Source organism: Solea senegalensis, unplaced genomic scaffold (assembly GCF_019176455.1).
Source record: "Solea senegalensis isolate Sse05_10M unplaced genomic scaffold, IFAPA_SoseM_1 scf7180000014498, whole genome shotgun sequence".
NCBI lineage: Eukaryota > Metazoa > Chordata > Actinopteri > Pleuronectiformes > Soleidae > Solea > Solea senegalensis.
This window is the reverse complement of record NW_025321063.1, coordinates 2,889-25,195: the sequence shown is the minus strand read 5'-3', so window position 1 is coordinate 25,195 and position 22,307 is coordinate 2,889. Positions and strand designations below refer to the sequence as shown.

Sequence of the window (22,307 nt, the reverse complement as noted above, 5' to 3'; positions counted from 1 at the left end):
TTTTTGAAGGAAAACTCTCCCTTATGTGAGAGAGTGACCGCCCATCCCACACACACACAAGGGGAGGGAGGCATAACACATGGGACACCTGATGATTCCCAAACTGTGGGCCGCGGCCTCCTAGTGGGCCGTGACGGTACTGCAGGCCGGCTCATTCAATATAAATCCATCCATCCGTTATCTACCACTTAAATTAATAGAATACGTTTTTATTTCAGGGCCACACGGTTGGTGTAGGAGTTCACACTGTTGCCTTTGCAGCAAGAAGACCTGGGTTCAAGACGTGGTCGGAACAAGGACCTTTCTGTATGGGAGTTTGCATGTTCTCCTTCGTGTGTGGGTTTTCTCTGGGTTCTCCGGTTTAGGTGAATTGGATGCTCTAAATTGACCGTAGGCGTGAGAGTGGATGGTTGTTTGTCTCTATATGTATAAAATGAAGTGGACTGATTATTATTATTTTTATTTATCACCATGTTCACATAAAAGCTAAAATATATGTTATTGATTCTCTTTTGTGTTGATCAGAGTCATGGTTTAAAGTTTGGCTGATGCCTCAGAGGATTTTCAGATTTTAAAGTGGACTCTGGCTCTCTTGTGTTCACTGTCACCTAAATTTTTTTTTAAATTCACTTTTTTTTTATTGACACAAACAGCTGACATAGCAACAGTGTAGAACAGAACGTCCCAACCTTCAGGTAAAAAGTCAGTAAAACGTGTGTAAATCAACAACAATGCAACATTGAAGCAAAAAAGATGAAGTTCAAATAAAAACATGTCCCCTATTCCAAAAGATAATCATAAACAAAATAATCTAAATATGAATAGTGAAGTCCTGTTGTATGTTGAAATAAAAAGAGCATATTAAAATGTGAATAACACACATTTTACTTAACATATTTAAATATCTTAATTTCTTTTTCTAGCAGAACAATTTATATATACACATTTTAATTCATTTGATACATTGTAGAATGTTTTGCACCCCACCTGCAGTACCTCCAATGCCCACAAGTGGGCCACAGCCCACACTTTAAGAAGCACTGGTGCAATAATGTGTTACAAGCATTTTAGAATCAGAATTTTGGACACAGAAATCAGTGATAGTGTATTTGACCTCTGCATTTAACCCATCCTTAATTTTTTATAGCAGTATACACACACAAACTGGGTGTAGGAGTAGGGGGCAGCACTTACCTGCACCTGAGGAGTGATGTACCATCCTGGTAATAGAACCAGCAACCCCTTGGTTAGAAGCCCAGTTCCTTTCCTCTTGGCCATGTTGAGCTGTTTAGATGTTCACAGAAAGTTTAATACAGTTTAGCACAGTGTGAATCTGCAATCAAACCATCAAACTTTACTGGTATAGCACTTTTTATTCACAAAGACACCACTCTCACTCTCTCTCTCTCTCTCTCTAACACACGTTGACACAAATGTTTTAATTCACATTTGTTACAGAGTAAAAAAAAAATGTTGGCCTGGATTAAAAAAGTAAAATAATAATTATATATATATATATATATAATATTACTAAATAAATCACACACCGGAAACTTGAGGGAACGATGAGGACAGAGCGGACAGGTGAATTAATGAAGGTAATTAAGGAACTTTATAAGGTTTAGTGTTGCTTTGTTTAGGTTGTAATCAGTGTGCGTGTGTGTGTGTGTGTGTGTGCTCCCATCTTGTGGTCATTTATTGTAAAACAAACACATCAGTGCTCTCTCTCTCTCTCTCTCTCCCCACTGTTCAAACTTTTTTACCAGCAACATAGTGACACATGTTAGTGTCTCAGGAAGCGAGCACTTCCGTTTTCAGTCAACCCAAGACACAGTTTGGGTTTTTTGTTGTTCCATTAACAGATCTCTGCCTCTCTGCTGCTGCTGCTGCTGCTGCTGCTGTCACCTGTGTTTGAGGAGGTGTAGCTACATAATGTGGCTTCCCGTGTTCACACAACCTATTTTTAGCCCCTTTATCGTCAAACAAACAGAAAGCTAAACTACAGTCAGAGGTGTAGACAGAGCAGGAGGCTTGCTGCTTTCATTTCATTGTGAGCGAGAAAGAGGCGAGGAAGTGATTTGGAGAAGGGGAGCAGTTCTACATGTGTGTGTGAGTGCGTGAAACGTCCAGGAGCTGAGGGTTGCTCTTATCGTTTTTTCGTCAATTCTGATGGAGTTTTCTGAGCACATCAAGACAGCCAACGTGGAGAACGTGGTGCTGCGGCAGCCCCTGCACCCGCCGAGCAGAGGCACCCTGTGTGTCACCGGCCACCACCTGCTCTTCTCGGAGAGAGAGGAGGGGAGCGCTCGTCAGGTTCTGCTGCTCCTCAGAAACATAGATGCCACTGAGAAAAGGTGAGGCGGGTCAGGAACTGAGCATCACTGCATCTTATCATCTAATTTGAATGACTTCATGAATCTTTCTCTTGAGATGACAAACATCTGCACGGACAATAACTAACCGGTGCCACATGTGAATGATTCCCCACACTTTTTAATGACATTATTCCTCAAATCTTTTTAACCAGTGTGGAAAACCTCTGGGGCTATTCCGGCCCCTTCTCAGGCCGCAGTGAAAGGTTGGACAACATTTGTGTTGCCGCTCCTCCAGTTTCTTTTTTTATTCTCTGTGCTGCTTTCAGTGCTGCAGAAGGAAATTTGCCAACAAGATTGCAGCAACTCTCTCTCCTGCCTCTCACAGACACACACACACACACACACACACACACACACACACACTCATGTGAGTTGCTTGCTATTATCAGTCTGTTGCTGCGTGGCCTCGTCAAAGCTGACATGTTGCCGAAACGGCTTGATATTTTGCTGCAAGTCCAACTTTCTGGACATATGCTTCTATTTTCACTGTATTCTGAGATTCATAATGGTGTGTGTGTGTGTGTGTGTAGGATATCTGGATCCTCGGGGACATTAACCCTCAAGTGTAAAGATTTGCGAGTGCTGCAGCTCGACATCCCAGGCATGGAGCAGTGTCTCAACATCGCACACTCTATTGAGGTATAATAATACTGTAGATAATCACATTATTTCTCTGTGTACATCACGCCTCACGCGTCCTCTTCTCCGTCATGCATGCTTGAAAATCTGATAACAATCTCTATTTCAATGTCTTACAATAACCTCCCTCTCACTCCCTGCAGACCCTGTCGTGTCTGGATCGCGTGTCGGAGACGTATCCGTTCTTTTACAGACCCCCTGATCTCAGCCTGCAGGAACCCTGGGGTCTCTCATCCCCTGAGAAGTATTTCAATCACACGAAGGAGCTCGTAAGTAACATAAAACTCTGTATGAGAACATGCACACATGCTCACTCATAACCTTTAAACAACAATGGTCACCACCCACACCCACATGACGGGAAAATGACAGGAAAGCATGAATGCAGGGGGTCGACATTCAGGATATCCCCGTTGCTTAGCTTTCATTTGTATTCCCCTTAACTCTAGAGTGCTGCACACAGCTTGAATTCATGTTTAAGTGAGAGGCATCTTCCTCTGGGATTAGCACGTTGCCACGGTGAGGGCGGAACATTGTTCCGTGTGTTCTGTAGGCACAATATTCCCCTGAACATGGAAGATATCTGTACTTGTCATCAGGTCGACTTCAGAGGAAACAGACGGGGCTTTGTCTGCTTTGTGAACCATAACATTTGATTAAAGACATGTGTCAAATGCAGTTTTAAATGATCTATCTACAGTGACCAATGTGACCAAATGAAATGCTTGTTATTTGTCTCTGTGTGAATCACCTCTCTCTCTCTCTCCTCTGTTTGCAGCATGGCAGCTGGAGACTGAGCAGTGTAAACAGAGAATACTCAGTGTGTCCCAGCTACACCACAGCTGTCATCGTTCCTAAGGATGTGAACGATGACATGCTGGTAAAAGTGGCCAAGTTCAGACAGGGAGGACGCTTCCCGGTGCTGTGCTACTACCACCAAAAGAACGGAGTGGTACGATGCTCTCCTGCAGCATGTGTGTGTCCAACTACATCCTTACCCTCTTATTTACATATTTATTCACTATGACAAGAGCAATTGAAATTGCAGAAAAAATGGTGCTGACCTTGCAATTCCTTATTGCACTACTAACCAGTCATTCTTTAACATTCAACTCATATTTTAGACGAATATTCCTCATTTTAAAAACTCCTTTGAATAATAGACATTTGAAAACTGTAATTATTTGTACAAAAGTGCAAACATAGTATTTCTATGGTATATAATTGCATTTTAACTCGTTTCATAGCAGTTTCTGTCCTGTCCTGTATTTACCTCATCTCATTGTGTGTGTGTGTGTGGTAAACATTACGTGGTCATGTATATTGTAAAACTTATTTTATTAGTTAGTTAGTGATTTATGAAGTGTGGTTTTATGAGGGCAGACACACACACAACGCAGCCCCAGTACAGAGAACAGTGAGTTTACAGCCATAGCTAACGTTACTTAGCTTAGTAACGTTAGCTTTCATTCATAACTTACCGTTCTTCTTTGTGCGACTGCAAATGTCGAAGTCGGAAGTTGTTTAGCTGCGTCTGTAATCCTCTACCCGCATGTTTTTCATACTGTAATTCTTTTTCTGTTAAATACCTCGTAGTTTGTTTTTATACTCAAACTGTCTTCGCTATAATTTTTGCTAACCGGAGGCGCGTTGTTTGACACTTCCTGTTCGTTGGTTGTCCTGCAATTTGATTGGATGGATGCTGTCGAATCAAAACAACTCATTTGATTGGACATAGAACACGCACAGACCGATAGTAACGATCGATTAGCTTTCCAATCCGATACTGAGTCAAATTCAGGCTGGTATCGGTGATACCGATATGATACGATGCGATGTGAAAATACACCTTAACATGTGTAAATTTTAAGAAAAAATATTTATTTTTTTATTTTAAACAACAGAAAAAACAAACAGAGGACACAATCATACACTTCATTTACACATATTAATTTAACAGCAAATTAGACTGATTATAAATAATTATTTTATAGATACAATGTTATTTTTTATCCATTATGCACTTGCCCAGGCGGAAGAAAACGTAGTTCCTACCAACCGCATATCATTTAGACAAGATCTCAGTAGTTTAGTAACTTTCCACTGTGTTCCTGTTAATGATATACTTTACCTCAAATGACTGAAGTATCAAACGCATCAATATTTTGATTTTATGAATCGATTTTAGAGCATAAAGATCCACTCATCACTAACAGATGAACACATATACACAATGAAAAATAGAGAGCTCTCCTTAATAACATACTTTTAATCTTTGGGTTCTGGGGGAAAGTAGCAAGTCTTTTCAAGTCAAAAGGTTCAAGTCCAAGTGAAGTCACGAGTCCAGAATTCTGGAGTTTCCTGCAAACCTCATTGGTCTAAGACAACTAACCGTTTTCTAACAAAACTATGCATTTTCAGGTCATCATGCGCAGCAGTCAGCCACTGACAGGAGCCAACAGGAAGCGCTGCAGAGAAGATGAGCTCCTCCTCCAGGCTGTGATCGACACCTCAGACAAAGGTTACATTATCGACACGCGCTCGAGTCAGCAGGCTCAGCAGGCCCGCATGACAGGCGGAGGCTTTGAGTCCAAGTCGTGCTACAATAACTGGAAGCGACTGCACAGACAGATGGAAAGGTGTGTGTGAGCAGATTCCCCCTTTTTAATGATATCGAGCCAAATGATCGAATTAACCTCTGTGACCCTGCGTGTGTGTGTGTGTGAAACAGAGGTAAAGCCCTGCAGGAGAGTCTGATTAAGCTGGTCGAGGCCTGTGGCGATGAATCCCATAATATGGACCGTTGGCTCAGTAAGCTGGAGAATTCAAAGTGGCTGTCGCACGTCCAAACCGCTCTGTCAACCGCTGGCCTGCTGGCAGAGTGTGTGGAGAGGTACGAGCTCACAGCACACAACATACATCTGTTCTCACTGTCTTTACACAAGGCTATAATCCACATTCAAGTATCAGAACCGACCTTTATGAGGACGCTTAATATTCTTATCTAAGAGGACACTCCATTTTCTTCTATACATGCAAACTCAGTCTTTAATTATCTGATATTATAATGATATTGTTGGTCATTTGAAAACATTTTATAATGTTTTTTTACCATATCACCAAGTCCTGCTCCAGAAAGAGTCCAAAAGAGTGCAGGCATTAGTGATGAGGTGGTTCTTAGATGATTTAGAGGGGAAAAAATGCTAGATATGAAGATACCACACAGACTGGGTGGTGATGTGGAGGTGGCTGCTGTGTGTTTTGGATTAAAGAAGGAAAATAAACGACATATTTCTGACGACAACAGCAAGAATATAGGTTGATGTGTTGCTGTGCCACTGGACAGAAGTCGCCAGAGGACAATAAGCAGCAGTTTTCTCGGTTGTCAGCTCCAGGAAATGACAGCAACATTTCAGAATGTGCATGCAACAGAGACAGGATGAAACACTCATACGTCAACCAATGTGGTAAAAAGAATAGACTTCCTGACTGAATGTATGCTATAGAGCCTCAATAAAATATCACACGATCCTAAACAAACAGGAGGAAGACAGAGCTAAGATATTTGACACCTGACAGCAGTGTTAAGGTTTCTCTACTTGTGTGTTTGTGCAGGGACGGTCACTCAGTCCTGGTTCATGGCTCTGAAGGGACAGATTCCACGTTGCTCATCAGCACTCTGGCCCAGCTCATCATGGACCCGCGCTGCCGCACCGTGGAGGGCTTCCTGGCTCTGCTGGAGAGGGAGTGGGTGCAGGTGTGTGTCCTGTTTGGAATAAATGTCGACGTGTGCAGTAAATAAATGACACAAATAAGACATTTGTTTGTGTCTCAGGCGGGACACCCGTTCCAGCAGCGGTGTGCCCATTCGGCCTACTCCCACACTCGTCTCCAGCAGGAGTCGCCGGTCTTCCTGCTGCTGCTGGACTGTGTGTGGCAGCTGTGGCGTCAGTTCCCTCTGGCTCTGGGATTCTCTGAGACGCTGCTCCTGAGGCTGGCGACCGAGGCCTACGCCTCTGACTACGGCACCTTCCTTTGCAACAGCGATCAGGAGAGGTCAGTGCTACGTCCTGTCTCCCTGACATTGAGAAGTTTGGCATTTGCCTGCTTTACCCAGCGTCCCTGCTTTGTCCTGTCTGTCTCTTTACCTCAGGTGTTTACTAGAAGTGAAGAAGAAGACTCACTGTTTGTTCCAGGCCCTGCTGAGACCTAAGGAGAGAGAGATTTACTCCAACCCTCTGTATGAGCACACTGAGCTGGCAATCTGGCCCTCGGTCCACCCTCAGTCCCTGCAGCTGTGGAAAGGTAAGCTTGGATTGAAATGGATTGAAACCTGAGGTTATATTTTAGTTTTTTGCAGCAATCATTTTTGGTGACAAATACACACACAATAATGAAAAAAACAAGAGACACACTGTCCCACGAGTAGTACAAAATATTATACTTCCTTCTTCACTCTGATGTTTCATAGGAGGTTTATAGGAGGCCATAAAAGTTATCATGTAGCTGAAACTATCAGGCTGAACAAACACTGGATGTGGACTCAAAAGCATGACTCGCCCACAGCCTCTGTTTGAACAGAAAAACACCTTTTACTGAACAAAAAAAGGTTTCCAAAAGAGCACAAGGCAACAAAAGAGGTCAAAAGGCTACTGGAAACGCTTACTGACACAGAGAACATGCAGGCGAAATACACATGTGCAGGGATAACGATAAACAGGCGCAACACATCAGGGCAGGACAGGGAATCACAGAGGAGGGAAACGAGAAGCAATGGTAATTATTTCAAAATAAAACAGGAAACAGAACATGAGACTACTCAGGATGTTACAGAAACAGTCAAATATGCTGAGGCAACCAAAATGAAGTAGTCCATTTCCCTCCTACACTCCCCTTCTCATTCTCACATCTCCTCAATCTCCTCCTTGTTTCATCCTCTACTTATTCAATGTTACAGCATTTTTTTTCTGGTGTTTTCCTCCCCTGGTGTTTGTATTTTGCCGTCTTCGATGATTCTTGGTGCTGACTCATGCCCACATCTGATTTACAGGCTTTTTTCTGAGGTGGACCAAACAGACTCGGCACCTGGAGGAAGCTCAGGAGGAAATTAGAAACATGGTGATTGAGTGGGGGAGGCTGGTGCTCAGCTGATAGAAACAACCCTCCCTTCCAATATGAAAGAATATGTGTGCATGGATGGTCATTGTCAACGTGTTGAGCATGTTGAACGAGGACATATGTGTACATGTCAGGAATCTTGACGACCAGCCGGTGATTTTATGTAAACTATTTTTCATTCTTTCATAAAACTTGATTTAAGAAAGCAAAAATGTGTCGTTTGAGGCTTTTTAGTCTAATTACAGAGAGTCATCATCTGTTTTTGCGTAACTCAACTGGGTTTATTATTTTCTTACATATAGTCATTCATAAACACCATCAAAAGACTGAGGACCAAACGAATGGTCCCCCCCCCTTTGTCCTGTTAAACTCAGCTAAACACCGTGCACAATACAAATCCCTGTACACAGCAAGTCAGCATGATTGCACACACGCACAGCTTCACACGCTGGAGACTGTAGTCCTGTTCTGTCAAGAGCCAAGCGAACAAGAACCACATAGGCCACTGGGACTTCGTACATCATTGACTTTGTGGATGTTAATCACTCACTAACATTTAAATGCTCTAAATGATGTTTTGTAATTTAGTTTAGTGGAATAGTTTGGGATCTGCTGGTGTTGGATCAAAGGTTGTCCGATTTTGACAGCACTCAGGTAATCCATTTCTTTTACATCCTGTATAAAATAAGTCTGTGTCTGCACACTTATGTCATCGTATGATAGAATAGAGAGTGATTTAAGTTCTGTTGAACGTTTCTGAAGAACTGCAGTAGAGATGCTGCTGGGTGTGAAGCTCTGTGTGGCCACGAAGGCTTTGCTGGGCCTGTTTTGCCGAGGTTCTGTCAGAAGGACGACGTGGAGTTTGTCCCGTCGCGGCCTCAATTCTTCGCACAGACAGTTGAGCAAGTGGAACAGCGTGGACACCTACAGCCCACTACCCCGTCGTGAAAACCCTCGCATCCTCATCACAGGTGATTCTGTCTTCAGCATCTGTATCACATGTATTGACACTGAGTCTGTTTGGCTGCCTTTGGTTAAAATATTTGCAAAATGTCTTGCTCAAAGACACATTTTCAGCGAGTGGCACTTCCAAACGCATCCTATGTTTCAGATAAAATGATTTGTGGTGATATATTATAATTTAAAAAAAGGGTTCATGTCCTTATGGTATCAGTGGAATACTATAGACATGTCCACTCTTTGTTTTGGAGTTGTTTTCACCGTGCACCAGCACCAGGACCCCGTTTTGACCCATCACAATAGAGTGCGTGCAGACAGTGCTAGTGATCAAAAAAGAACCAATGAGTGACTGTGGGGAGAAGAATAGGCTGCTGTCTCTTTTTGTGCCACGATAAAGCTTTGGCACAGGCCTTTTTTTTCAACTTCAGCATGGTGCAACCAAAACACTGATGTTATTTTCATACCAAGCTCCTAACGTTTGTCTGTACAGGTGGCCTCGGGCAGTTAGGTGTGGGACTCGCACAGTTACTGAGGTGAGATCTTTGGAAAATGCTTTAAAAGACGTTAAAGTTTGAGACCGTTTGATGTTTGATGTCATATCTGTATCGTTGTCTAGGAAACAGTACGGAAAAGAGAACGTGATCCTGTCAGACATCAAGAAGCCTCCCCCTCATGTTGTCAGCGATGGTAAGCTAAATCTATTTCAAGGCTTATGACTTTCTGGCTGAAATAAGAGACAATTTAAACTGTTATCACAGAAATTAATTAAGCAAATTCAACCAAAGTTGGTAAGTTTTAAGGATTTTATGGATGGGTTAGGGTTTGTCTCTATGTGGCCTGTGATGGACTGGTGATTGGCACCAGCGCTGCCTTTATCCTCCCTCATGAGGAGGATAAGGCCTTTACACATTTATATTTTTCCGCAATTCCCATACTTATATGATCTTCCCACCTCCCCCCTCTTCTCCCATCAGGTCCATTTGTGTACGCTGACGTGCTGGACTACAAGAATCTCCGAGAGCTGATTGTAAATAATCGGATCACTTGGCTGATCCACTACAGCGCCCTGCTGAGCGTTGTGGGCGAGGCTAATGTGGCGTTGGCGCGCAAGATCAACATCTCAGGTTTGCTTGATTGCACCCAGCGTTTCCACGTGCCACCTCTTCTCCGTGCTGAGTGTTTGTCGTGTTGTGCGTCTAGGCCTTCATAATGTGCTGGACTTGGCCCTGGAGAACTGTCTGCGCCTCTTTGTTCCCAGCACCATCGGTGCGTTTGGTCCCTCTTCTCCTCGAGACCCAGCCCCAGACCTCTGTATCCAGAGACCGCGAACAATTTACGGCGTGTCAAAAGTGCACGGGGAACTGATGGGGGAGGTACGGTTATTTTAACAGATACACCTGTGATGACATGACTGCATACAGTAAACCCAATTGTTTCTTTAGTATCTTCATCATAAATATGGCCTGGACTTCCGCTGCCTACGTTACCCAGGTGTGATATCAGCCACAACAAATCCTGGAGGAGGAACAACAGGTATTAAATAACATCTGTACAATGTATACATAGTGCAATCAGCTGGATGTGATGGAATAAGCACTCTGTCTTTACAGACTATGCAGTTCAAATCTTCCACGATGCTGTCAGCACTGGCAGCCATGAGTGCTACTTGCGGCCCGACACCCGTCTTCCTATGATGCATATCTCTGACTGCCACCGTGCCACCATTGAGTTCATGCAGGCCCCCCAGTGTCAGCTGTCCCTGCGTACCTATAACATCGCTGCCATGAGTTTCACGCCAGAGGAGTTGGCACAAGAAATTTGCAAGCATCTCCCCCAGTTCAAAGTCACCTACAACCCAGATTCTGTCCGCCAGACCATCGGTATGAACTTGGAGTCCACCTGACATGAGAAACATTCCCAGGAAAAATACTACTGTCTTATTTTGAAATGTTATTTTATTTTGAAATGATTTGTTTTGCAGCAGACAGCTGGCCCGTGAGGTTTGATGACACCAATGCCCAGAGAGACTGGGGCTGGGCACCAACCTTTGGGATTGAAGAGATGGTGATAAACATGTTACACTCCATTCGACACAAGAGGACCAACGAGGGCTTGCCAGTCAGCTAGCAAAAACCTGAGTGATTGTTTACCCCAGACCAACCAATAATACACTATCTCTTACTTCTGTCGCAGACATCGTCAACCACTATTCTATGTTACTCTGGAACATCACCGCAATGAGCCAAGGATTGTTTCTAAAGTGTGGATTCACATGCACACAAGCATGCACATGCCTGTCAGTCTTTTTCAGGGAATAATATACTGTTAAACCTTCTCATCATCTTTGCCGTCTGTAATTGTTACCATGGTGTAAACATAACGTCACATTTACCACATGCACGGGCAACACAGTCTGTTACAATGCTTAATAAACATATGCACCAGTTCTAAGGTAATGAAACCTATTGTACTCTATGATTCCATAACTCTGAGTGGTTTTAAATTGACAATATTAAAATAATCTTTGTGAATCAAATGAAAAATCACACACTTTCTATGCACAAACTGACATTGCTGTTACATCTATCAGAAAGCCTGTACTTTTTTTTTGGCCAGCAGTGTGATTTTGGCAATGAATAAATATGAGTAACAAACAATGCTTTATGTAATGTTGATTACACTGTAGTGTAGTTCAAATAAGACCTTCAATAATACAAATGTTGTTTAATTTGAGTTGAACTTGCGACCATGAAGTCTTTGCACACAAGGTCTTAACCACTGAGCCACTCCACCATTGATATCATATATCAATGATATCAATATGTACAAAAATATTGATTATGGGGTCTCCTGAGTGCACTTATTGAGTATTTTACAATTTACCCAATCTAATAGTTCTTCTTTACTACAAACATTTCAAAAACAAAAACAATTTTAAACAAAAAACATTTAAATGCCAGTCATTATGCAAATCCTGGTTATTATACCATTTGTGATTTTAGTGTTTGGTTGCCTACTCATCCTACATTTTGCAGCTGATTCTGACAAATGTCAAAACGTCCGAGGTTATTCTGTATTTCTTGTCTTCTGATTTTTATACTTTTGGGAGTATTTAGCCTTTTCTGGAACTTTGAATTGAGGGCAGATCAAAGACAGGAAAGAGCGCCCACACACAGATCAAAGGCATCATGATTGCTCTAAATATATAGGAACACACAGTCAGACCACACCCACTTTGGCAGGACTAATTTTTTTAGAAATTGTAAATGTTTTATCATAGATGATGACATAAAATAATCCCCCCCTCCCTCTCTGCTGCCATTCCATCAGATGTAGTACCGATTTACTCCTCCAGAGGCGCAATCTCCATCCGGCTCGTCACACACGTCTTTCTCAGCAGCGGTGTTTATTCATTTTCTCCGATAATGGACGCGGGATTCTTCCGCGTAAGATATTTACACTGTTTTGTGTCTTCCTGAATATGTTGATGTTAAGTCGCATTTGGGGTTATATTGTTTGTTTAGAGCATTGATGTGGTGATTTGTGGTCAGGAGATCCATGCAGCCAGGGACGTCACGGCCAGGGCTTCGTCTATCATCTGATCACAGTCTCGGGCTCCGTCAATGGTCGTGGTTAAATTGTGCATTTTCATAGTATGGGAGCACACATCTTAACGTGCACGTTTGCTCTGATATATTCGTGAGCTATTATGTGTTGATTATGCACTATAACATTTCAACATGAGATAGCAAAATGACACACGACCAGGCATTAGACGAGCCAGTCCAGCTAGCTATGGCTGATTAGCTGTAGCTAAAGATGGCGCCCGGGCGGTGCGTCGTTTCTGAGCCTGTTCGCTCGTCACGACCATTAATTAGCTCCCGGTAGCGAGTATACACGGTCATTAACGTGTATTCAATATTACTTTTAACATATGCATATTCTGGCTACACTATCATGTTCCGGATAAAACATGCATTGGCTAATGTTAGCATGTTAGCTTTCATCGTGTAGGATTAAGCAAGCTAGGTGTTAGCTTGACTCTCGATAGCTAACAGGTATCCGTATCATTTGGCTCAGTGTGGCGGTGTGAATTCAACACGATAATGTGGTCATCTGAGCTTGTCTTTACCCACTATTTGAACGCTTAATATTACGACACGCGTTGGCACAGACAGTCACTGAACTGTCGCACTTGGTGTTCGTTATATGTCAAGCACCGTGGTTGAAGCATGCGGTGACATATGTGTTAGACAGGACGGCGTTAAGCCTAATAACAAGCTGACTGAGATCTGTTTGTCGATTGTTTTTCAGGGCACAAGTGCGGAGCAAGACAACCGTTTCAGCAACAAGCACAAGAAACTGCTCAAGCAGCTGAAATTTGCAGAATGTCTGGACAAGAAGGTTTGTGGTCACCCATGTTAATAACATTTCATTGTCTTACTTGGTGATATAACCATATTAATACTTCTGTTACAATTGAAATTGGAACATCCAATGTTTTGTGTTCATATCTAAGGCCAAAACAATCTACTTAAAAGGTGGAACATTAGGCTTAAAATACATTTTATCAATGTGTATTGTGATCTCTTGAGGTTTCACTCCGTATTGGGGATTTATGTTTGCAAATACTTCCTTTAGAGTCGTATGGCCTGTGAAAGGCTTTTTAAAAATTCCCTTTTCTTGTAGAGCTTCTCAATTTTTTCAGTTTGATGATATCAAGGTAGCCACTTATTTCACTGAACTTCATTTTCTGACATGTAGGTCATTGGTTGCATTTTGTTTGTTTTCTTGTTTTGGCTTCTCCCTGTTCAGGTTGCCACAGTGTATTGTTTGTCCATTACCTTTTGTCCTTCCACACGTCCGATTTAAATGTAGCTCGTGCATCCATTGTTTCAGAATCTTGAAATCTCTCTCTCCTGCATGCTACCTTTTCCTTGGCCACCAACATTTTTGCTGTACTAGATCTGCAGAAGCAATTAGCAGAGTCCAAAGGATTCCCTCCACTCACTTCCTTCCACTCTGTTCCACTGCAGCTGAATTAAAAGTACAGTTTTTACCAAGAACATGTTTGATATTTCCACAGGTCCACAATTGGTACAAGACACTTGGTTCTTGTGATACTGTGTAATTTGCAATATGGTCACATCCCTAGTTCAGCTGATTGTTGCCTTAATTGTGTGAATACAAGTGAGAGTTCTGATTTTCCAGCTGCCTGTAGGGTTTTGTTTTTTGATTTCATCAAACCACATACTGCTGTTGGTTCATTCAATCATTGATGGTCTTCACTCTTTTGTGTTGCCCTTAGGTGGACATGACCAAAGTGAACCTGGAAGTCATCAAACCTTGGATTACTCAACGGGTGACTGGGATTCTGGGGTTTGAGGATGATGTCGTCATAGAGTTCATATTTAACCAACTCGAGGAAAAGGTAACGTCACTACTTGTGTTTTCTTTGTTTGTTTCAGAGCTGTCATACATTTGAGGGTATTGCTTTGCAAATAATAAGGCATATAATAATTGCACATCTTTGTCAAATTGAAAGTGAATGGGTAGAGTAACAATTGGTATCAAACTAATATGATGACATAACCATGTTTTGCTGTTATGTGACAAAGTGCCTTTATTTAGCAGTCTTCTAATGATGATGTGATTTATGATTTAAAAGGCCTGAACCAATATGGATGTTATACCTTGCATCAGAAGTATAGCACCAACACCTAATTAGCTCTCTCCTGAGCCCAAAGTCACTGAGCCCAACTCTCCCTTCATGATGCAGTGTGTGGTTTGAGGTGAGTTGTATGCAGGGTCATCTATATCATGTCAGTGAAAGACACAACTAAGCAATGCCATAATCACATTCTCCGCTGGTATATGATGATTATTCATTTAACTTACCAGATCCCTTTATATGTAACTGGCATTATATACTGGAAACAGGAAAGGTTTTACAATGTGTCTCAGCCCATTGTTTAGACAAACTAATCCTGTTTATTGTCTTACAGAGTCATATTAAGAGTTTCTTAAAGCCAAGCTGAAATGCATTGTTTGGATGAAAGTTTCAAGTCTTGGGTAGCTACTGTTGGGAGTGGCCAGAACAGTGACCACTCCCAAGTCCCATTTTCCACTTTTAACCAAACAACAGTGATGTGAAGGTGTTGCTGCACCGCTGTATCAAACTGAGAGTTTATACCACTGGAGGTCACTGTTATTCTGTTTACACCTCTGACTACACACAACATCACTGTTGCAAGTGGTCACATATAAAACAAATTGGATCTTCAATCGTAAAGAACAATGCTTTCCAGCTTTGTAATAAATTTCTTGTCAGTAGAGCTGTAATGCTCACTGATGTTGATGTTTCAGACAGACAGAAGACTTACTGTCCCACTGATACATTAAATAATTTAGGATGTTTGGGTGGGAGTTCCATGGAGGGAAATTTACATAGTGTCCCCATTGGAATAATATTGGTTCAATTTATTATGTATTTATAGCAAAGTTTTATTTACCCTTTTAAAAACGAAATAAAGTTTACATGTAACATTCGCATTTCACATTAAATATGAGATGAGTTACCTTTTGCTTGCTATGGCTTTTGATGACTGTTGAAGCTAAGTTTTAAAGGTTACTTTTGCATAATGGTCTATTAAATTTAGATTACGAACTCCCAGTAATTCTCATAATCAGTTGTTGAAAGAAAACATTTTTTGTGTAACTGTGTACTCATTATTGCTTGTTCGTCTCTTGCAATTTAGATAAATGATATAACATTAAGCTCAAGGTGGTTGAGTCTCAAGCAGTAGGGAGGCGGAAGCAAGCCAAGGGAGCTCCGTGCCCACTGATCCCACGGGACTCACTGAAGACACCGGAACTGTATTTGCACTGTTGGGTTTTAAAGCACTCTGTATTGTGGCTATTTGTTTAACTCCAGAAGTGTAGACTGTGGGGAGACTGGATAACAATGGGTGGGTCGGGACATAGTATTGGGGACAGCACAGAGAAAATCAAATATTTGAACATGTCTATTGATATGGTAGAGCTATGATAGATAATTTATATGGGAAGTAAATCAGAACAGCAGGGTTGCATGCAGTTTTTCTATCACTAGACTTCTCCCCTCAGATAGCTTGCATTCTCAGTTTGATGAGTTTGTGAGTATGTGTTTAAGTCAATCACTTTATTTATTTATTTAATTATTCAATTACTTATTTATTAAATTTTTAATTGGACTCAGGACCCAAGTATTCTTGTTAGTATATAACATGTTGAAAGTACGGTTAACTACATAGTCACAGGTATAGGAAAGTGGTAGGAAATCTCATTTGTGGGATCCTGCCTCCAATTGATTTGTGCACTACATTATTTCAATCCATATATGGTCTTTTCTCTCCCCCCTTCGTGTGTGTGTTGCAGCACCCGGATAGCAAGATGATGCAGATCAACCTGACAGGTTTTCTGGACGGAAAGAATGCCCGGGAGTTCATGAAGGACCTGTGGCCCCTGCTGTTGAGTGCCCAGGAGAACATTGCTGGCATCCCCTCTGCTTTTCTGGAACAGAAGAAAGAGGAAATTAAACAGAGACAGGTGAGGAACAGACATTAATACACTTGACAGAACAACACGTTGTGTAGTCGTCTAGTGTGAACTAAAAAAAAAGAAATGGATGAGACAGAACTATATTTAAGAGAGCAAGACAAAAGTGAGCTTCGTGTTTGATGCCACAGGGAACTATGAACACGGTTCCTTTTTGTTTTGTAGATTGAACAGGAGAAGCTAGCTTCTCTTAAGAAGATGGATGAGGATAAGAAGGAAAAGGACACCAGAGAGAGAGCTCAGTCAAAAAGTCCAAGAAGGTAAGAAAAAAAAAATGATTTCATTGTTCATCACTGCACAGCTGTTGGATTTATTTTAACTACAGTAGGTGGTAACGTATTCTTTTGTGGTTCTTCTCTGTTAAGACGAAAGACAAGGTCGCCATCCCCACGACGAAGGTCGCCGGTGAAGCGGGAAAGGAAACGCAGCCCATCTCGCTCCCCAAGGCGCAAACCCAGTCCAGTTGGTGGCAGTTCACCACCTCCACCGCTGATGCAGCTGCCCACGAAACCTGTGGAGCCGATCGTGGAACCCGATACATCAGGACAGGCCCTGCCTGAACCAGTGGTTCAAGAAGCTTCTTCCACCTGGTGTGTTGAGTATTTCCTTAAAAGAAAGAAAATTCTCCTCTTTCCTCCCACCATCAAAAAAACATGTTATAATGCTAGTTACATTCGGTCAGGTTGGTCCCTTGTGGCGGCGCGCTCATTCATAGCGGCTCTGATCAACCCTCCATCTGACCTCGAAATTTTGTTGTGCAATACCAGTTGTATAATGACAGTAAAGATGTTTTCCTTTTATGTTAGGATTTTAGCATTTTAATTGCTGTGTAGTACAATTGGTTGTATAGTGCAGTACAGCTTTGTTTTTAGATTAATAATATTAAATGGTAATATTTAAAACTTTATCCCTGGTCTTTAGTGATATAGTTGTGGAGGTGGTGAAAGCAGACTCACAGCAGGTCACAGAGGTCAAAGAACCCACTCCAGAGAAAACACAAAAGAAAGAAGAAAGGCCCCGGTCTCGAGAAAGGGAGAAGGAAAGCAGGAGGGAAAGACCTCATCACCGATCCCGTTCTCATTCCCGTTCTCGCAGACGACGTTCTCGTTCTAGGTAAATTCTGACATTCTGCTCTGACAACATCTTCCAGTCGACAATTGTAAAGTAAGTAAAGAAAGTATTGTTCTAAAACATTCTCAATTTACCTTCCTCCTCTACCTGGTCAGATCTTACTCCCCTCGTAGAAGACCAAGTCCCAGGAGGAGGATGTCTCCTCGTCGCAGGAGTCCCCCTCGACGTGGTCCCACCAACTCCAGACACAGACACAGACGCTCCCCACCTCGCAGGTCAGTATGATGGTGGGCAGGGGTGGCTTTTTTTCGGGGTATATTACTGCTAGGTTTCTATCCTCTATGCTATCTTTCTGGGGTTTTTTTTTGCAAATGTGCTCGTCTCTTACAGGAGGCGCTCTCGCTCTGCTTCATCCTCTGGCAGCAGCTCTTCAGGCTCTGGCTCAGCTAAAAAAGCTGCGAAACGACTATCAAACACACCCCCCCGAAAACCGCTGCATCACAGAGATGCCTCCATTAGCCCCGCAGGGAAAGACAGACGGTCGCCGTCTCCCAGGGCCAGAAGAGGACGGGCTTCAGCTTCCCCACCCAGATCGGGTACTACTCCTTTAATCAATTACCCATTCGCCATATTTATTGCATATTTGTGTTCTACTGACACGTGACCTGTCCATCTCCTTGGCTCATTGTGGTGCTTGGATTATTATTTTTGTATACTAAATCCTTGGTGCCCTGTTTTTCAGGTTTAAAGCAGAAAGCAGGAGGAAGGGGTGATTCTCCTTTTAAGCCTAGACATTCTGACAGGTCTGAGTCAGGTAAGCGATGAATTGTCTGCTTAAAGAACAAAAATGGCCTTTCACTGTACGGCTCACTGAGATGACCACTCATAATGGAGTTCCTACCCACCTCTGTTTGACTTAATTGACACTTTTTTTTGCCTCTTTGGTTTGCCCTGTTTTTTAGAGGGATAAGCATGATGCAGACATTTACATTATCCTCAGTGTAGATATAGACTTAGTCTCACCTGTCATCCAAGGGGCTTATTCAGAACTTAGGAAAGGGAGACTGAGAACCTTCACAAATTGTCCCATTGCAAAATACACAAATCAAATCTTTGGAGATCTCTGTACAGAAAAAAACATATATAGGCATTTCCAGAAGTTTGAACCACTTAAAAACATCAAAAGAGAATATTGTCATGACAGTAGTAAATGAGATGAGTAGAAAGTTGAGTAAATTACAACCGTATTAACCTCCAATTTAATAAGATGGGGCACATCGATGTGATAATTCTGTCTCGGTTGAAACAGGGAACATTAAATCTGTACCTATACAAGGGATATAGGTCATATATTGCACTACGCAATATTGAAACCAATAAAATAGCTCTGTTTTTTCGTATTATTTGCAACTTTTCCATGGCATTCTGTCACTGGTTTGGTTAACACTGATGGGACACTCAATGCTCTACATTTCAGAAGAGGATAAAAATGAAAAAGGGGCAACAGCAGATTCGGTGCAGCAGCGACGTCAGTATCGCAGGCAGAATCGACAGTCGTCTTCAGGTTAAAAGCGTTTTTATCCCCGTTCTTTCCTCTCCCATACCCGACCCCTCTCTCTAACCAAGTCTCTGTCCATGTCATCTTGCTCCCATCGTCTCATGGACTTTTGAAGCTGTGTCCTAACAACCCAACCTTGGTGTCTTTTCCTCACGGCATACAGTGACGACTATAATTGAGCACTTTCTGATGCCCTTGCTCTCCTTCTGGTTTCAGATACAGGGTCTTCCTCCTCAGAAGATGAAGCCCCCAAGAGGCCTGCAGCGGGGCCTGGAGCCAGAAACGGTGAAGTCAGGAGGAGAAGAAGCCGCACACCTTCCCCAAGGAGGCGACACAGGGATCCATCTCCAAGGTTGGGCACCAAGCATAGTATTTGCACACTGTCTGAATGATTTAACTTTTAAAACAAAGTTCATTATATTGTGAAAATTATGTTCTTTTAAAATATTCATTGTGTTTGTTCTCCAACAGGAAAAGGCGTTCTCCATCTCCTGGGCGCAGACGCCGCACCCCTTCTCCCCCACGACGCCGCAGATCCCCCTCTCCTCCTAGACGCAGGTATGAACATGTTTTTTATATCACTAATATTTATTTTACGAAGAAAACGTTTTTTACAATTGCATTTGGTGCTTGCCCAGGTCTCCTTCCCCACCTCCTCGCCGACGATCTCCATCTCCCAGACGATATTCGCCCCCTATCCAGCGTCGCTACAGCCCCTCACCTTTGCCTCCACAGAGGAGGAAGTTGTCCAGCTCACCTGCAAAGCGCTCCTCCCCAGTTGCCAAGCGACATTCCTCCAGGTCTCCCAAGCGCAGAAGTTCTCCTCCTCACAGGAGACGTTCACCGCCACGCTCATCGCCACCCAGACACAGGAGGAGTCCCATGTTACCGTCAAGCTGGCAAAGCAGGGATACACGATCTCCTGCTGCAGAAGCACACCGCATGTCCCCATCCCCCGTAAACCGTGGTCGCGCTGTCAGGAGTTCCCCCAGTCCCCAGGGTCGTTTTGAAACCTCTAGCACATCTCCATCTAACCATAGAAGACAACAGTCCCCTTCACACAGTGGCAAACCCATCCGCAGAGTGTCACGCACCCCAGAGCCGCGTAGCAACCAGAGGTAAATAAGTAGCCAGAATTTATCTGACTCTCTATTTTTATTTTTGGACTTTTTTTGAATGTCCACTGATGTCTCTGGTTTCTTCTCCACAGATCCTCTCCAAGTCCCCAGCCCATGAGAAGAGCATCTTCCAGATCTAGATCCGTTTCCCCTCAACCAGCAGCTCATAAGCGTCCAGTTGCAAAATCTGCCTCCCCTTCACCAGCTCACTCTGCCAGTGGTTCCCCACCGGCAGCTAAAAAGGCCCGCAGTGTTTCTGGCAGTCAGTCTCCAAGCAAGGTATTTTATCTTTGCACGACTACTACTGTAATGGTCTGAATATCATGTTGTGTTGTTGCACGTCTGTCATCCCCGGGCGCCACTCAGTGTGGCAGCCCACTGCTCCTAATTCTAGGATGGGTCAAAATGCAGAGGAATACTTTCCCTAAGGGGATTAATAAAAACTAACTTTAACTTTATCCTTTCCGTCTTGCTCATAAAGTTCTGTTGTATTGCAGAATTCTGACATTGATGGCAGTGGAAAGAAAAAGAAAAAGAAGAAGGAAAAGAAACACAAGAAGCACAAGAAAGAGAAGAAACACAAGAAGCATAAGAAGGAGAAGACTGGTGCCACTGGTGCTGGAGACGGACAAGAGAACCAGGTTGTGGAGGAGGATGGCGACTCAAGAAAGGTAAACAAAAAATGTAAAGACTTTTTTTTAATTTTTAAAATTAGTACATTTTTACAAGTATTTTTGTTTGCCATGCACCTTCATTGTTATTTGTGTCCAGGTGGCTAATTTGAGGTGTTCTTTTAGGAATCAGAGAGTGAAGTAGATGACAGCTTGGACGACCTAGAGAAGCACCTAAGAGAGAAAGCCCTGCGATCCATGAGGAAGGCTCAGTTGTCTCCATAACCGATGTCCTTGAACCAAGTGGCTTTCTCACTTAAGAATTTCCCTCTCACTCTTGATGTTTGTCATCAACCTGGTTCAGCTTTAGAATGTACAAATTGTTAATCCTTAAGTCTTTTTTTGTTTTCTTTATACTGGTTTGGTACATTCTGAAGAGTGTGTTGCATTCAGAGCTTGTTTTGTCAGCTTGTGTAACTTAACAGTAAAGAAGTCTGTTGTCTGTTTGAAATTGTTGAGCAGGGAAATGGTTGCAGCTCACAGGTTAGAGTTGGGGCAGGTTTCAGATAAATTCCACAGCCTACACTAGACTTGCATGTGCAGCGATTGTCTCTGATGTGCATGAACCACTGACGTTACAAAGTGTAGAGAAAAACCCAACATACAGGAACACACTGTTACTGCCTTTGATTAGTGGAACCAGTGACACAGCTGTGTGCTCTAGCTGAATGTCTTGTCCCACATTGTTAATTAATCGAGTCGTTTGGCAATGTCTAACCTGCTGTTTTTTTTTCTCCTGACTTTGAAATAATCTTGTTTTAAAACTTAACCAGTCTGACCTATGGAGTATGCTTTAATTTTTCCAAATGAATCGATATGCAATTTTATGTTGACACTCTTACACCGAGCCAATCTCCATTGGACTGCTATATAATTTGTATTTAGTAATCCTGGTTCCTTGTCATCTGGTCATAATGTCAAAATTAAAACCTTTTTTATAGGACATGTGTATTTTTCCTTCATTTCAACAACTGAGAGACTTTTGGTGGCAGTTGTTACATGGATGTATGAGACTTGCATGCACTTACACTTAGGAAGCAGCTGATAAGAAAACCCATTCACAATTAAACCACTGATTGATTGGAAAGTCCAGTGCATAACTAGGGCTGTAACTAGTGTTTATTTACGTAATGATTGATGCTTTAATTATGTTCTAAATAAAATGAATGGTTTTGTCCGGGATATAAACACAGTTGTGCGA

At 42.5% G+C, this 22,307-nt stretch overlaps 3 protein-coding genes across 10 annotated transcripts; all 3 read left to right on the top strand.

The window, feature by feature from the left end:
* The first annotated feature begins 1,844 nt into the window (after positions 1 to 1,844).
* On the top strand, positions 1,845 to 8,344 carry zgc:154055 (uncharacterized protein LOC556036 homolog). 3 transcript variants are annotated; one of them, XM_044016455.1, is made up of 11 exons: positions 1,846 to 2,354; positions 2,528 to 2,578; positions 2,906 to 3,014; positions 3,158 to 3,283; positions 3,793 to 3,966; positions 5,436 to 5,653; positions 5,746 to 5,907; positions 6,630 to 6,771; positions 6,850 to 7,070; positions 7,168 to 7,319; positions 8,065 to 8,344. In XM_044016455.1, exons 1-11 carry the CDS (start codon positions 2,170 to 2,172, stop codon positions 8,163 to 8,165), a joined length of 1,641 nt encoding a protein of 546 aa, XP_043872390.1. In that variant the 5' UTR covers positions 1,846 to 2,169; the 3' UTR covers positions 8,166 to 8,344. The 3 variants fall into 3 exon arrangements, with proteins under 3 accessions (XP_043872389.1, XP_043872390.1, XP_043872391.1); XM_044016454.1 differs by having other exon boundaries at positions 1,845 to 2,354; positions 2,528 to 3,014; XM_044016456.1 differs by lacking the exon at positions 2,528 to 2,578 and having other exon boundaries at positions 1,847 to 2,354.
* A 72-nt stretch (positions 8,345 to 8,416) lies between these two features.
* Positions 8,417 to 11,548, top strand: tdh2 (L-threonine dehydrogenase 2). The gene is made up of 9 exons (XM_044016457.1): positions 8,417 to 8,786; positions 8,895 to 9,103; positions 9,583 to 9,625; positions 9,709 to 9,779; positions 10,067 to 10,216; positions 10,293 to 10,465; positions 10,535 to 10,625; positions 10,703 to 10,972; positions 11,074 to 11,548. Exons 2-9 carry the CDS (start codon positions 8,908 to 8,910, stop codon positions 11,217 to 11,219), a joined length of 1,140 nt encoding a protein of 379 aa, XP_043872392.1. The 5' UTR covers positions 8,417 to 8,786; positions 8,895 to 8,907; the 3' UTR covers positions 11,220 to 11,548.
* An 886-nt stretch (positions 11,549 to 12,434) lies between these two features.
* On the top strand, positions 12,435 to 22,049 carry srrm1 (serine/arginine repetitive matrix 1). 6 transcript variants are annotated; one of them, XM_044016440.1, is made up of 17 exons: positions 12,435 to 12,538; positions 13,407 to 13,496; positions 14,401 to 14,523; positions 16,509 to 16,679; positions 16,854 to 16,948; positions 17,054 to 17,278; positions 17,610 to 17,801; positions 17,915 to 18,034; positions 18,150 to 18,355; positions 18,502 to 18,573; positions 19,237 to 19,323; positions 19,534 to 19,669; positions 19,789 to 19,875; positions 19,956 to 20,435; positions 20,528 to 20,714; positions 20,933 to 21,106; positions 21,233 to 22,049. In XM_044016440.1, exons 1-17 carry the CDS (start codon positions 12,518 to 12,520, stop codon positions 21,329 to 21,331), a joined length of 2,565 nt encoding a protein of 854 aa, XP_043872375.1. In that variant the 5' UTR covers positions 12,435 to 12,517; the 3' UTR covers positions 21,332 to 22,049. The 6 variants fall into 6 exon arrangements, with proteins under 6 accessions (XP_043872375.1, XP_043872376.1, XP_043872378.1 ...); XM_044016441.1 differs by having other exon boundaries at positions 21,207 to 22,049; XM_044016443.1 differs by having other exon boundaries at positions 20,933 to 21,119.
* Positions 22,050 to 22,307: the final 258 nt, after the last annotated feature.